This window comes from Alexandromys fortis, unplaced genomic scaffold, assembly GCF_014885135.2.
Source record: "Alexandromys fortis isolate MF-2015 unplaced genomic scaffold, M_Fortis_MF-2015_v1.1 scaffold_31, whole genome shotgun sequence".
NCBI classification, from domain to species: Eukaryota; Metazoa; Chordata; class Mammalia; order Rodentia; family Cricetidae; genus Alexandromys; species Alexandromys fortis.
This window is the reverse complement of record NW_026067974.1, coordinates 928485-944874: the sequence shown is the minus strand read 5'-3', so window position 1 is coordinate 944874 and position 16390 is coordinate 928485. Positions and strand designations below refer to the sequence as shown.

General features: G+C 50.3%; 1 protein-coding gene across 7 annotated transcripts in view; it reads left to right on the top strand.

The window, feature by feature from the left end:
- The window catches only part of Msi2 (musashi RNA binding protein 2), a 461743-nt gene that overhangs the window by 393842 nt on the left and 51511 nt on the right, over positions 1 to 16390 (top strand). For all 7 annotated transcript variants that reach the window (XM_050157119.1, XM_050157114.1, XM_050157113.1 and 4 more), the window contains exon 8: positions 2483 to 2565. In XM_050157119.1, the coding sequence (XP_050013076.1) occupies positions 2483 to 2565 (83 nt within the window). The remainder of the gene's footprint in view (positions 1 to 2482; positions 2566 to 16390) is intronic.

Here is a 16390-nt window from a genome sequence, read left to right as displayed (position 1 = left end):
GTGACAAACTCTCCACAGCTTGGTGACTGAAAGCAGCATCAGTCAAGTGTCTCGCTGTGCTATAGGTGGCGTCCGCGCCCCTCCCCAGTTGTATAGGTGACAGTCTGTTGGCTTGTGGTGGTTGTTTGTGACTGTACCACTTGTCCCATACCTGCCTTTGCCCTCCCCCGGCCTTTTCTCTGTATCGCTTTCCATCTCCCACCTCTTATGAGGACACCACCAGCTGTTCGACTAGGAACTCTCCTTCAACCTGGAATCCTTAATCACATTTGCAAAAGCCCTTTTTTCCCCAGAGCTCGGGGGATAGGTATATATTTGGAGGGTCACTCTCATTAGCAATGAGGTAACACAGCAAAAAACAAAACAACAACAACAAAAAGCCTAGCTCATTTGAGCTTGTTTTATTTGCGAGGTGCTGAGGTGGGCACAGGCTAGGAGGGTTACCTTGGCAAATGGGACCCACAGGCTGGAAGCAAGGGACATGCGGTTAGGGGCCAAGGAAAAGGTGACTTCCAAAGAGAAGGCATCAGAAGCTCTGTAGGTTCTCTCCAAGGACACAGCTTGGGAGGTATGAGCCTTCATTTTAGATAACTCATGTGTGGTATTGGCTTCAAGCCTCGGGTTACTGAGGACACTTTTACCCAAGAGTACTGAGAAAACTTCGCAGTTTGAGGCAGCTCAGCAGACAATTGGGTCCTCTTGGGAGCGTGTCATATACCTACCTCGCGTGTGCCTCGCGTGTCTCTGATGGCCTACACTGTGTGTACTGTGTGGGAACGTCAGTTCGGTATTTGGAACATGGTGGCAAATGGCACAGCCTGAAGATCGTGACTGTGTATGTGTGGTCCTCCTGGCCCTCTGTTTTTGGAGGCTGTTTGAGAGCAGGGAGCCACCTTCTTCTACTGAAGACTCTTCTAGAGTCTGCTGTGGGAACCGTGATGTAAAAGCCCTGTATGTCGGCTCCGTCTCCCTGGAAGGTGGTAGTAGAGGTGGTTTTATGAACTAGAAGGGACTTGGTGGCTGAGCCCCAAAACAGAAACTGGAAAGGGCTATGTCCGCCTCTTCCTCAGTGATAGGAAGCACTCCTGATGATCATCCTAGAAGACCAGCCAGTCAGATTGGGTCTTCCCATGCTTTGCATTAGGCCCGGTCGCATCTTTGGGGAAAGGAGTGTCTTGGCTGTGAGGCAATGCTGTACCTTATAAACAACAGGCCTCTTAACAATTCTGGAAGCAAGAAGTCTGAGACACGGGGCCAGCGTGGTCAACCCTGGGAAGGGCTCCTCTAACAGGCTTACAGAAAGACACCTTATATTATAGCCTGACTGGGCAGGCGAGGGAGGAAAAAAAGCAAGCCATCCGGCCTTTCTAAAGGGCACTAATCCCACTCTGAAGGGTTTCTTCCTCATGACCTACTTCACCACTTCACCCCCGCCCCCACCCCCCAAGCAACACACACACACAGTCCACAGCAGAGCCCTGGGAGTCCAGATCTGGGGAGCCTGATATCTACTTGCACTACTTTTACTTCCAGGTACCAAGTGTGAGGTCCAGAGAGCAGAAGCAGGTGCCCAGGTTATGCCCAGGCAAGACTATATAACCAGGCCCCTGCCTCATCAGTGTCTCTCCATCGCTGCCCAGGTCCCCTTGCACGTTAGCGCCAACATGACAGCTGTGCTCAATGCAAGGTGGTAGACCCACCATGTGTGGGCCCACGTTGTACCCTGGTGCTTACTGAGTCAGGTCACAGATGGGGACACATGCTGGAAACACTGTTGGGGGTAGAAAGAGAAGAAAGGAAGGGGCAGGAGAGCAGAGAGAAGCACGCGGGATGCTGAGCGGCAGTCGCCTGCCAAAATTCTTTAGTGCAGCTTGTCTAGTAAAGCCGGCCTCCAGCCGAGTAAATACAGTGGCTAGCTGACGGGCTGACAGCAGGCATCAGACAGTCTTAAACTGCCCCAAATCCACAGCGTGTTTGAAGCGGCAGTAGCAAAAGGATGCCCGCACAGAACAGAGGCCTGCAACTTTTAATAGTTCCTTCCAGGCCTCAGGATGTCCTGATGAGGTATTAGAGGAAGTCATTCAGGAAGAAAAGGACCAATAACCGCCTCCGCGTGGCGGCCGACCCGAGGGCTAGCCATCGAAGCTCACAGAAAGGACCAGCAAGGCCCCGCAGAGATCCAAGAGGCTCTCTGTAGCCCACAAGCCTGCCTCCGCACAGAGCCGTACCCTTGTAAATAGCAGACAAGTAAATTTCTTGCTTGCTTCGGGGCAGATGTAAGCCACACAGTGCCTGCTGCATGTGGGTGGAATCCTGACTCTCGCCTCACTGTTGGAAGAGTGCTGGGTACCAACTGGAATCCCTGCCTATACCACAACATCCCCATCTCCTCGCCCATTTGGAGCCTGCCCCGACTGCAGGCCACTCTGCACGTCCTGCAGAAACCAAACTCACTCTTCCTGTCTCTTTCTCCTTCCTTTAGGGTTTGGCTTTGTCACTTTTGAGAATGAAGACGTTGTGGAGAAGGTCTGTGAGATTCATTTCCATGAAATCAATAATAAAATGGTAAGTCTGGAGGGATGGAACTGGGAGCGCTGTCTCTGTGTCGCATTCCTCTCTCGTGAGTGACTGCGGCATCGATGTCCACATGCAGTGGACAGGAAGAGAGGTACGAGGGCTAGGCTGTCAGCGTTCAGCCCCGTTAATGGCAGCAAGTGGAAGAAACAATAGCCAATGAACTCTTACTGAAGGGCCAGATAGAACTGTAATATCTGTACTTGCCTTCAGGAGGTTGAGACAGGAGGACTGCCACAAGTTCAAAGCTAGTCCGGTCCACGAAGTGAACTCTAGGCCAGCCAGGAATATGTAGTGAAACCCTTCCTTAAGAAGCCAAAAATAGTCCAGGCATGATGATGGTGCACACCTTTAATTCCAGCACTTGGGAGGCAGAAAGCAGGCAGATCTCTGTGAGTTTGAAGTCAACTTGGTCTGTCTACCTGGTGAGTTCCAGGACAGGCAGGTCTATAGAGAGAGACCTTGTCTCAAAAATACAAAAAGTCAAAACTAGGCTGTGGAGATAGCTCAGACCAGAGTACTTATTTGTAAACCTGAGAACCCAAGTTTGATCTTCAGAAGCCCTGTAGAAAATGCTGGGTATGGTAGTCTCTCTTAGAATCCCAGCACTGGAGAAATGGGCACAGGCAGATCCCCAGGGCTGACTGGCCAACCAGTCTACCCTAGTTGATAAGTTCTGCGCCAGTGAGAGACTCTTAAGGGTGGGGACAGGGGCCGCACCTGAGGAAGAACACCAGAGGTGGTCATCTGGCTTGTACCCCTGCACACAGTCATACACATTACCATCCTACACACACAGCCAAGGCCAAAATGAATTATAAAAGCAAAACAAATCCAAATAGGTAGTTAGGCTACCCTACATAGCTCAGACCATAGCTCAGAAAAATGGAAATTACCAGTTTTTGGACCTGTTCATCTGACCGTTGCAATCACTCTGTTATAGTGTCCATAGGCCCTACTTAGATGAATTTCGTGTCTGTGGATCGTGGCACCCCCTCCTTCCTTCCCTCCAACACAGAACCCAGTATTGAGGGCAAGCGCTCTGCATTTTGCTGCATACTCAACTCTCATATTTTAACCATTGAATAATATAAAAGAGCATTTTCAAATCTTGGACCTTATAAAAAAAAGCAGGCAAAGACAAGGCATGCTGGATATGCTCCACAGACTGGAGTTTGCAGCCGCCTGATTTCAACCGTGCTTTTAAAAAAATTGTTTATTTATTGGCCTCAAACTCAGAGATGCTCTGCCCCTGCCTCCTGAGTGCTGTGGTTGAAGGTATATGCTGTCCTCCAGCCATGCTTTTGACGGAAGACCCTGGAGGAGCCGATCTTAGATAAGGTTGGCCCAACTATTTCCCTTTCTGCCCTCATAATCAGCTGCCTCCTTCCCTTTCCTTAGCTGTTCTTCCTAGCGGAGGAAGCCTCAGGAGGAGGGGAAGTTTCACTCCTGGAATACTATGGAGCCAGGGAGTCCGGCCCCAGAACTGGCCACCAGAGGGTGCCATGCCTTGTGTGGTGTCTGCCCGCTCTTTCTCCCATCTCACACTCTTCTCAAGTTGACTGTGGGGTGACAAACCCTTTGTTGGTTCTGAGAAAAAATGCAAGCTCACTCAGCAGGTGTTTCTGGGTCCATCTGCAGGTCTCCAGAGCACAAACATTTTGGTTGGCCAAGCAAAGCCTCCAACCCAGAGAGAAGAGGGTGGGTAGTCAAATGTAGGCTCCGGCCGCAGCTGCGGCTTTGATATGTTCTCCCTTTTGTCAAAACATTCCCTGCTTCTGAAACATGCATTCCGATATGCACTGTATACTGGTCTGATATGTGTTCACCAACTTTAGATTCAATAATAGAGCTTTTAGTGTGGATAAGATCAAAGCAATCTGCTTAGCATGTGGTGCTACAGGCTTGATTCAATATTTGACTTGCTAATTTTTTCCCCAGGGTACTAAAATAATATTGTTCATATTGTTCCTAGCCATCATATGCATCCGAAATGAAAGTAGTCTTTCTTTGCATAGTGTGTGTCGGAGGCGTCTGCACAGGAATTAACATGGTGGGAGGGAGATAGGCGTAGAAGCACGGCAAGGTTCCTTCTTGGGCTTTGTCCTCCAGGTGCCATTGCCCTCCAGTTGGTACCTCCCTCCCCACCTTAGGTCACTGTTGCCTGTTTCCTAAACGAGAGAGGTGGAAGGCCTACACCTGTGTGAAGATGCCTCATTGAGCCTCTCCAGAGCTTGCTCCTCCGAGGGAGGTTGTTAGGCATCAGGAAGTGGAAGAAGAAGCAGAGGATGGGACGGGTGCCCTTCCTGCATTCCCAACAAACTGTTGGGAAGGGCACAATAAAGGCAAGAGGTGAATCCCAGGGTCACCATCAGCAGACTTAAAGTCTATGATCCCGGAGCTACCCAAGTGAAGAGCATAGGTTTTGAGCTTCTGGGCTGCTCAATGAGCTGTGTAGACTCTTCTCTGAGCTTGGGATGAGAGGGTAACCCCCAGATGACCAGAGTAGGGGGATAAAGACACGTTGAATGAAAGAGAACCCATGACTGACTGCCTAGGAGCCAGAGATGCTGGCAGCCATATCCCCAGGCTTCTCCCATGGATCAGGGCCACTCTTCATGTAGGTGGCACTGACTTGATGGTGACTGATGGCTTTGGGATGCCTCTAGTATAAGATTCCTGGTTTCCTCTATTCTGTACTCGTTCTATAAGAAATAAGCAAACTTGGAAGTAGCCAGAGAAGGGGAAGACATGGGGATGGAGTAATTCAGAGCCCAGACTTTGGGGTGTCAGTGGGAGTTCTTAGCCTAGGCATACCCAGAGGAGGAATCAGAGGTTCTGGGAAGTAGGGGCAGAGGCAGGTCCCTGAACCCCAGCAAACGGAGCTAAGCCTGCCACTTTCCGGAGCTGTTGAAGGCTGGGTGTGCTATGGTGAACGAAGGGATTCACACCGTGTTTGCTGCAGGGTGGAGGCTTCACTGTCGTGAAAGCTCTTCCTTCACTGAAGAGAGGTAGAATATAAAGGAGGGAAAGGGAGTTGCTAGAGGAGCCTATAGCCCGAGTGGCTTTTGGATTCACCAAGAAAGGAAAGCATTTAAACCGTGCTATGGACGGAATTTGAATGAGCCACCCAGAAAGAGAATCGGAAGATTCTCTAAGCTGGGGCTGTTGCTAAAAGGGACATAGGAGGATTTACTATTCTGGCTATGAAGCTGGAAAGGACAACCCCATGTGACCCCTTAGCGTACCTGTGCACCCACTTCCTCACGTTTCCAGGTAGATGGGTCTCAGCCTTGATTTATGGGGGTAGGACTTGAATCCAGGACCTCTGGCTCAATGGCATGCAGCTGGCATTCGCCAGACTTAATTTATAACTGTGGAATGGGGAAAGGAGTCAGTCAGGAGCTGACTACCTGACTCAAAGGCACACATAGTTCCCAACGGTGTTTCTTCTCTGATTTGGTCAGAGAATCTCAGGAGCTCTTTAAAGGCTCTCCAGCATCTTAAAGCTATCGCAGGTGGAGGAGCCTGAGGAATAGAGGGTCATAGAACAGCCTCCTACCTTGAGATTGCCTCCAGGGTGGGATAGAGGTTTGGACAGGAAGTCTCCAAATGGCACTTTCTGCTACAGGCTGCAGCAGCCAAAATTTTAGATTGTATACGTTTTGTTTGCTAGACACTCGCTCAGGACGTCTTGCCTGATTTGATCATCACACCCTTTCTGGTATAAACAAAAATCACACCATTTCCCACATTTTACCAAAGGTCAAGGCAGAGACAAAGCAACTGCCCAAGACCACACAGCCAGCAAGTGACAGTCCCAGAACTCAATACCAGGAAGCTGCACTCCTGAGCTCATGATCAAACCCATAAGACTGGCCTGCCACTCTAGACCAAAACAAGCTATCATGATGGTCTTCCTGGCTTAGACAGCCTCCTGTGGCCACCGAGCCCCCTTTCCCCGTCAGCCCCTGTACTTTCTTCATCTCCTAATTGAAGGCCAGATTCCCAGCCAGGGAAAATGCCCGAGTTTGAGCTTAGGGGTCCTGCCCAGCCATCCATCCAGGCCTCTTCCCTTGATCCTTGGGGCATGGTAGAGAGCTGACTGTCACTCAAGCTCAAGGTCCATCTTATGAGAGCTGAGACTCAGCCCCTGCCAGAACAAACACACAAATGCAAGCACGGAGCAGCCTCATGATTCTCTCTGACCACTCTGCGGGCGCAGCTAATAACGCCTCCCATAGCGGCATGCCCCTGATTGAAGCAGCCCCGTAGCAGCAGGGACACCTGCTTGATTAGTCAGTCACCAGAGCCCAGCCTGCAAGCGGCCTCCTGATGTGCCATCAGCCACAGGGAGGGAGGTGAGAACTGACATCGAGCCAGTTTCTGGGTTCCTCAGAGGCCTGGGGCAACCCCCATCTCAAAATGGTATTGGAAAGATGCTGGTACCTCGATTGGGTCAGAATGGAGGATGCGGTGTGAAAGGTACCAGGTCAGAGCCTTCTCCTACACCTCGTGCACAGGGAGTTGGTGGTTCCAAGCACCATGCTGGCACTGATGATGCCACTGCCCACCTGCCTTTCTCACAGCGCTGCTAACTGGGCACTGCCAGTCTGCTGAGGGGACCAGAGCTCAGTGGAAAGGAGGGACTTGCATGAAGGGACATTCACAAGTAGAAGAACTGAAATTTGTTTTGTCATTTTGTTTTAACCTTTTTGGGTTTTGAAAAAAAATGAGTTACCTGTTTGTGCGTGTGTAGATGTGAGGATGCCGTGATATATGTGTGGAGGTCAGAGACAGCCAGAAGAAATCAGTTCTCACCTTCAAGTGGAGCCCGGGGATCCAACTTAGATTGCCAGGCTTGGCGGCAATCACTCTACCCCCTGAACAAGTATCACAATAATGAAGGAGGAGGTTAGGAAAGAAAGACAGGCCTGGGGCTTCTCTGTCTGGGGATTAGAGTTTAGTGCTCCTTTTTTCCTTTAAGGCATTTGCACTTACAGAATCTGCCAAGCAAGACATGGGTATAGACTCTGTCTTAAATTGAATGGAAGCCTAGCAATCCCCCCACCACCAGAACCATGGTCAGCAGGTGGTCCCAAAGTGGCAGCCTGTGGGAGCAGGTAAGGAATTTGGGGTCTCTGGCCCTCCTAGCTAGCACTCAAGAGTCAGGCAGTGCTTCATGTGCACCTTTAAGACTTGAGGGAAGTCCCTGTGGAGGACGTCCACCAATGGTGGGGACCACTGGTGCTGTTGTGGGTACCATCCACTGACAGAGGGTAGGTGTGTGGGAATGTGGAGGTGAGACAGGACACCTGGCTCAGCTTGGTACTTGTCCCCTGCCAGGCTAGTGTCCCCAGCATCGCTGGGCAGGCCCTTTCTCATCAGAGAAAGAACCTTGGAACCGCCCAGATCCCCGACCTCCTCTCTGCAGAACCATTCCCTTCTGCATTGACCATACTATGAGGCACACCTCCTGGGGGTAAGGGTTCAATTCTCCTGTCCCCATGTAAGAACCTGCTGGGTCATTTAGAGACACTGGGAACTTTGGAGTCTGAGGCAGAAGCCCAGACCCATTGCTGGTCATTGCGCGATTCCCCCATCTGCCTGTACCTGCTTCGTCCCTCTGCGTTCACATGCAGCCCTGGTTCTTCTGTTCATGGTCCCAGAGGCCTTGCTCACTCCATGGTCACACATATAATCTAGAAGGCTGGCAGGAATCCAGCTCTCCTGAAAATACTCTCAGTGACAGCAGGTGACAGCAAGTGACCTCCGCTTGGCCTAAGCCAGGGGCCAAGCTTTCTGTAAAGGGCCAGATAGTAGATATTTGAGGCTCGAAGGACCATATGGTCTCTGTCTCAGCTATTCAACACCACCACTGTAGCCAAACCCAACCCCAGACAGTATGTAAATGAGTGGGTGTGGCTGTGTCCAAATAAAACCTCATTTACAGAAACAGGATGCTGCCAGCTGGATTTGGCCTGTTGACCATCATCTGCAACTGAGGCCTAGACTAGCTTCAGAGCAAATCAGTGTGGTGCTAACCTGCCTCCAGGGCCCTGAGGAAAGGGTTTTAACTAAATGATCAATCAGTCTTACCATACAATAGTGGTTTGTGAATTGGAGAAGAGAGGGTGCCCCCAGCAGACAATGGGTGGGGCTTGACATCCTGTAGGAGCACATCTTTCATAAGAGCACCCAGTCATGAGCAGGAGAGAATGAAGCAAAGGCCAGAGGGTAGTGCCTTCGGCGGATGACACCACAGACCCGCCCAGCTCAGCATCCACAGTCCAGTGAACTGCCCCAGACTAGCTTCGTGCCCCTGGGCTGGTTAACTTCTGTCCTTGTCCAGCTTAAAACTAGGGACACTTGGGTAACTACTGCAGAAGGGGCTGTGACTAAGGGTTACCTGGGGTTTTGAAAGAAACCAGGCCATACCCTGCTCCATCTTAGTGATCGATTTTTTTTAATATCATCATCATTATTTTCAGAATCATTTTGATTGAGTAAATCAAAATTGAGATCCTCAGGGAAGAAGGCCACAGGACCAGGCAGAATTAGTTCCTGAGTCCCCATGGGAGATTGGTGCTCCCGGAGCCTCTGACTGGAGGTGGTTCCCAAGCAAGGAGAGGGACACGGGCCTCTGGGACAGAGCAGCCGAGTCCTGAGATGGGATTCTGGGTTTTTGTTTTTTTAAGATTATATTTTATTTTGTGTGTGCGCATAAGTGCAGTCCAGTAGAAGCCAGAAAAGGGCGTTGGGTTCCCTGAAGCTGGAGTTCCAGACCCCGTCCAGACCCCGTCGTGAGCCTCCTGGTGTAGGTCTGGGAACAAAACCCAGATCCTCTGACAGAGGCCCTCTTGAGCGTCAAACCACCTCTTCAGCCCCATGACATGGGGTTCTTAAGGTCCCAGGAAAACTGAGTCAGACCCTTTGGCTGACTCGTTCCAAAGAGTTTCCAGAGAGTCCACTTCCAAGAGCAAAGCCTGTTGTGGTCTGCAGCCTCCCCTCTTCAGCTCAGAGCACACTTGGGGGACCAAGCAGGACACAGCAGGAGCACAGTGCTGGGCCAACCTGGCCCTGGAACCTCCCTGAGGCTAGGGTCAGCATCCGGGTCCTGCTCCTGGCAGGATGCCTGGTGACACGGCTCTCATTCTCCCCTTCAGGCCTCATCCTCCTCCCCAAAGACTGAGAGCTCAGTCAGGAACCAGCCCAAACCAGTGGGGGCGGGGCGGGGGTGGAATTAACTGGGCTTCTGTGTTCACGATCCTCTTTGTGGCATCCTTCTCGCGTAAGCTAATTTTAGCCATCCATTCTGCTCCTGTTGCCATTTATAAAAGGAGAATGTCAAATGCGATATTAAACAAGCAGGATGAAGGCAAAAAAGGAAATGGCAGAGAAGCATTTAATAAATGAATCCCATGTTTACGTGGGAGAGGGAGAGATCCCGAGCCCTATGCCATCACACACGCCTGCGTGCACACGCCCATTTATGTACAGCCTCTGCTAATGGGAGCCAAACAATTTACGTGTTGGGGGCAGCCTGGGGGAAGTGAGGGCGGTGTGTGGGAAGTGTGTGCTGCTCTTTAGGCAGAAGTAATTTAGCCTGCAGGGAGGGGACCTCCCAGTCAGAGTTCTGGCCCATTTGCCCTTCATCCGGCCTCTAGTCAGGTCAGTGCAAGGAGAAGGGATGAGGACAGGATGCTGAACCTCTGGATTTTCCACACCTGCTCAGCTGGCACGGCCCCCACCAACTCACAGGGTATGAATTCTTGAGAGGCGAGCCCAGAGAAGCCTCCAGAAGAAGCCCTCCTGGGTCTTCTCTGGGCTTTGAGACTTCTGTGGGTCCTTTCTTTGACCTCTTCCTGCAGCTCCTCCACCCCACTTCCAGGGAGCTCAGGCGGCTGCTGAGGCGGCTCCTTCCCTGTCGTCTCTGCTGCACGCTGAAGTGAAACCAGCTCTGGGCTGGGGTAGACACCCACTCTATCTCACAGCCAGATTTGGACACCTGCCGGGGGCCAAGCTTCCTCTTCACTTTGAAATGCCCTTGCAGGTGCCCGCAAAAAAAGAACAGCTGCTGCGTCTGCCGTCAGCTCTTTCCTCAAATAGTACAGCCTGCCAGCTCCCCTAACACACCTTGCTGATGAATGCAGGGAGCTGGGATTACCTTGGTGGTGGGGGTGGAGGTGTCCCGCAGGTGGGAGGGGCAGCTGCTTTTGGTCTTGCACTTTGAAATCAAAATGAGCGTGGATATGAACTGGCTTTATCTTCTTCAAAGGTTTTCCTGTGGGCTCTGCGGGGAGCAGGGCAAGTGTTAGGGTCTTCTCCAGGGTAGGGCTTTGTAGGATTGGACTCTAGGCTGCGCCCCAGTGGGATAGGTGCTATTGTTAGGCTCTGTCTTGCAGATGAGAAGTCTGAGTGCAGAGAAGTTAGCTGTGCTCGGGCCCCAGAGCCCAAAGGTAGCGCTGAATCAGAGCAGGGAGCTGTACTTGAGACTGCTCTCCGACACACGAGGCCCACCCTGCACTGGGACTAGGGGCCGGTTGTTAGGGGGCGTGTCTCAAGCAGCACTGGAGACTGGCGACGCCTGGCTCTTCTTCACCTGTTGCCCAGACTCTCAGCACCCCCAGAAGGAGTCACATTCCCTTGGGCTCGGCTCCATGTCCACACACTACCTGCCATGCTCCGCGCTTCATATTGCTGGTTTATGACCTACTTCACTTGGCCATCACCGGCTTTAATAAATCCACTAAGCAGAGGAAACAGTGGATGAAATTAATCCTGTAAGTGGTGAGGAAGTGAATTCTGGAAGCTGGCGATGGGAATGCTTTTGCGGAAGAAATAGCATCAGATTGGCCCTAGAGGACTGGGGTGGGGGTGGGGGGCTAAGAGGGCAGGACCCAAGGAGGGAGCTGGGGTTTGGAGTTGGGAGCCCTGGGACTGGATCCTGGTTGTGATCTGGAGCAGTAGGTTGTTTTTTCTGAGGCCTCAGTTTCTTTATCAGAGAGGAGGCCAGTTAGGCTGTTCCACCAGGTAAATGCAGTAAAGTGATTGAGAACAGGGGACACTGTGTGAGGGCTCCATGTGTCACACACTCTACTGAATAGCTGCTATGTATATCTATCCTATGATGCATGGAAATACCTTACACATTACACATGCACGTGTATGCACACGCACACACACTAGAGCGAGAGTATTGCACCTGCCCCCAGGTGGATAGAATCACACACACACACATACACACACACAGTATTGCACCTGCCCACAGTTGGATAGAATCACACACACACATACACACACACACACACACACACAGTATTGCACCTGCCCACAGTTGGATAGAATCACACACACACATACACACACACACACACACACACACGCACACTTGTTTGGGGTAGTAGATCAAGGGTACGGGTACAGCTCTTGGCTTCCCCTGGCCCTGGGACTGTATGCTGACTGGACTATTTGTGAGGAAGCACAGAAAACAAGTTTTTTCACTCCTTCAGAGATGAGTTTCTTTCTCGGACTCCCTGGCTCCACCCCCACCCCACCGCCCACCCCCGCACACCCAGATGCCCGAGGGTTGCAGGGATTTGAAGTTGTTGCAGGAGCAGCCATAGGGAAGCCTTCCCCATAGACTCCAGTGCCTTTCCACCAACAGAACTCCTTGACTTGCCCTGTGCCTTTAGGCAGACCTCAAATCCAGATACAGGCTATGGGTGTCTGGAGGCTGGGCCTCTTTCTATTCTAAAACATAGTGCATGCGGGAAACAAGAGCACATGCTTACTGTCTCAGCTCCTTGAGATGCTGAGATAGGAAACTCATGAGTTCAGGGACAACCTGGCTACAAGGACAGCATAGCACTACCCCCCCTTTTTTGTACATTGGTGTGAAGGTGTCAGATCCCGTAGAACTGAAGTTGCAGACAGTTGTGAGTTGCCATGTGGATACTGGGAATTGAACCTGGGTCCTCGGGAAGAAGAGCAGCCACTGCTCCTAATCACTGAGCCATCTCTACAGCCCAGCACTACCCTTTTTAATAATAGATAGATGTATTGTGATAAAGGGGCATCATAGAGTCCATAAGCAACAGGATTATGAAAGCTAGATTAAAGTACCATGTCCCTGTTGAAACTGGCAACTGTTATAGTTACATAAGAAACTGTCCCCACCTTTAGAACTTGCAAACTACGAAGCTTGCAACTTAGTCTCAGACATTTTTAGGATTTTCTTTTCTTGGAATGCTGGGGATCACCAGAGCCATGTGTGTGTATAAGTGCCCAAGCACCAAGTCCAGCCCTTTGTCTGCAGCAAGCTCGAATGGAAAACACAAACCCACCCCTACCCGTCCAGGTACAGACATGGAGTGTGTGCAAATGCTGGGCGGTGGTGCAGAATGCTAGCCGTGACCAGTGTTGGCCAAAGGATACCAGCTGGTTTTTGAGCTGTCTTTGCAACTTTTCTGTAAGTTTGAAATTATGTCTGTGTTTTAGTTAGGGCTTTCATTGCTGTGAAGAGACACCATGACCACGGTAACTCTTCAAAGAAAACATTTAATTGAAGTGACTCACTTACAGTTTTGAAAGTTCAATCCATTATCATGTGGCAGGGAGCATGCATGGCAGGGAGCATGGCCGCGTGCAGACAGATACGGTCCTGCAGCCCAGAGTCCTTAACACCCTTCTACATCTTGACTTAGAAGCAATAGGAAGTCAACTGACTGTCACACTGAGGGAAGCTTGAGCGAAAGAGACCTCAAAGCTAACCCTCACATTGACATACTTCCTCCAACAAGGCCACACCTCCTAATAGTGTCACTTCCTTTGGGAACTGTTTTCTTTCAAACCACCATGGTCTGAATAACAAGTTAGAAACATAGGGCTGGGTATAGCCCAATGGAAGAGCATCTGCCTAGCATGCACAAGGCCCTGGGTTTGATACCCAGCACTGGCACCAAAAAAAGAGAGAGAAAGAGTAAGAAGACGAGGAGAAAAAAAGAAGAAACAAACAGTAAACCCATGGAGACCTACCTCCAATTTGTTTCTAATGTCCACGAAAAGCCACAGAGCCCCATAGTGCTACAGTGGAAAGGGAGCTTGTATGCTCTGCCCACTGCCCTATGATGTCAGCAGACTTGAGTGCTCACTACCTTGAGAACTCAGCCAGCAGGCAGCAGGATGGTAGAATGCCTCCCACCCTCCTGTCCGATCCCTACACGTCAGTGACTTCAGGCAGCACCTAACTCTACGATGGCCCTTTGGGCTCCATGTTCCTGCTGATTACACTTTGTGGCCCATCCTCCTTCGCTGGCTCTGAGCTGGCACATGGTAGAATGTGGTAGAAGTTGCATGGTGTGAATCCCAATACCCGATTAGAAGCTTGTGCAGAATCTCTTAGAATGTTCGGACTGTCACAAGGCCAGATGTCCTGGAGAAGCTGTAGGTGGTATTCCATCAGCGGTCTTGGACCCTCAACTTAGTCCAGGCTTTCTCTGACTCCAGCCCTAGCCACCATCTGACCACAGTTCCACAAGAGAACCCAGTACCATCAACTTAAAGCTCTGAGGATAACAATCAGTGGTTGTGCAAAGCCACTGTGTTTGGGGACATTTGGTGTACCCTTGTTGATGTCTGGAACAAATGACCTGAGTCTGTGACCAGAACGAAACAGGTAAATTGGGTTTTCCTGTTTGGTTCTGGTTTTCCCTCTAGGTCTAGGTCTTGGGTCAAGCTCTCTGGCTTGCTCTAAGTACAGGAGACAATAGCCCGTATGTGATCTGGATCTAACAAGGGAGAAGTGGCAAGCCTAAAAATGACGCAAGGCAGAGTGATGATCAGAGAGCACTTGCCTGTACCCTTGGTGAACAGGAATGGGGAAGTCCTCTGAGTGGGTGCTCGCCTTATTTATTGATGGATCCCCCACATCCCAACTCTGAGTTCTTCCACATCACAGAGTTAATCCTCCTGAATCTCCAGGGGCAGGGAGTGGGGACAGACTGTGCCAAGAGCCGTCTGGACCCCGAGTAATCTTTCCAGAAGTTCTCACTGCTGGCCTGAGCAGGCTCCCTGCTGTTTCCAATGCCTCTGCTGTCATTCAAAGGCCCAAGACAGGCTGAGGCCCCAGAGAGTTTGCGTGCCGTGTCCTCTGGCCCTGAGTGCACTCACTGTGACAGAGCGGGTGGCTGACAGAGCTCCTGTGGTGGGTGCTGCCAACATGCCACCAGCAAAGACAGCAGAATTCAACCCAGCTGCCAGCCCTGCTCAGCTCTGGGAAGAGTAGGTGGGTTTATTTAAAATACTCCCATTACAGTTAGTTAACCTTTATGTTCCCTAAATGAAAATTGTATAAACCTGAAATTTCCGTTGATCGGGTTGCCTAGGAACAGGCAGCAGGTTTTCATAAGACAAAGCAATAGATTGCCACCGATAGGGCTGTTAGGAAGTGAGCTGGTTAGCGGCATTATTCCCATCCTGGTGTCAGCGTTAGGTAATTATCTGCCTGCCTGCTCAGGGCACGCCCATCTTCCTGTGCTGGGGCAGCTTCCTGCAGAAGAGACTTCTCAGCCTGCAGCTCCCAGGATGGGGGCTCAAAGGCAGGGCCTAGAGCTGATCACCATGCCTGAGCTACGAGCAGAAATCTAAAAGACCTGATGTGGTTGAACTTATTTGTTTTTAATCATCTTTCTCCACCTACAGGCAAGAGGGATTCCCCCAATAACCCTCTTGATGACAGCCTATGAAAACATGTAACATGAAGCCACTACATGGCAGGAGACTTGGGAAGTAGTAACAGAATACACCGTAATTTTTGTTTCTTTGCTTGGTTCTCTGAAACAGGGTTTCTCTGTGTAACAGCCCTAGCTGTCCTGGAACTAGTTCTTGTAGGTCAGGCTGACCTTGACCTCAAGAGATCCTCCTGCCTCTGCCTCCCAAGTGCTGGGATTAAAAACAGGCACCACTACTGCCCAGCCCCTACATCATAATTTTTAAGCTGCTCTAAGATAACTTTGGTAGATCTTTTAAATATTTTTAATACAATATGCACACGGGTTTTTTTGTTTGTTTGTTTTGTTTTCTTCACAAGGTCACTGTCATTTATGTTTGGCTTGTAGTTAGGGTAACTACTGTCCTGGTCTGCCTGGGACCTAGGAAGTTCCCAGTACCAGTACCTCATGGCCAGTGTTTTGATGGCATTTGACCAAACTCCACTTCATTGGTACCCTGGTAGTTCTGTTGTTTGTTTGGATTTTTTTTTATTTTTTAAAGATTTTGTGTGTGTGTGTGTGTGCATGCGTGTATGCTTGCGTGTGTGCATGTATGTGTGTGCACATGTGGTTTTTCTGAGACAAGATTTCTCTGTGTAACAGTCTCGGCTGTCCTGGAACTCGTACTGTAGACCAGACTGGCCTCAAACTCATAGAGATCCGCCTGCCTCTGCCTCCCGAATGCTGGGAATAAAGGCGTGCGCCACCACCACCCACCATAAAGATGCATTTTATGTATCTGTGTGTCACAGGTATGTCTTGTACCTGCAGAGGTCAGAAAAGAGAGTTGAATGATCCCCTGCATCTGGAATTACGGATGTTTGTGAGCCGCCTTGTGGGTCCTGAGACTCGAGCCCAGGTCCTCTTCAAGAGCAAGTGTTGTTAACTGTTGAGTCATCTTTGTAGGCCCCATCCTGTTGCTTTTAAAAAAATTTATTACTCCGTGTATGTGTATCTGTCTGTCCGTGTCTGTGTGTGCCCTACCACACACGGGAAAGTCTTTTTTTTTTTTTTTTTTTTTTTTTTTTTTTTTTTTTTTTTTTTTT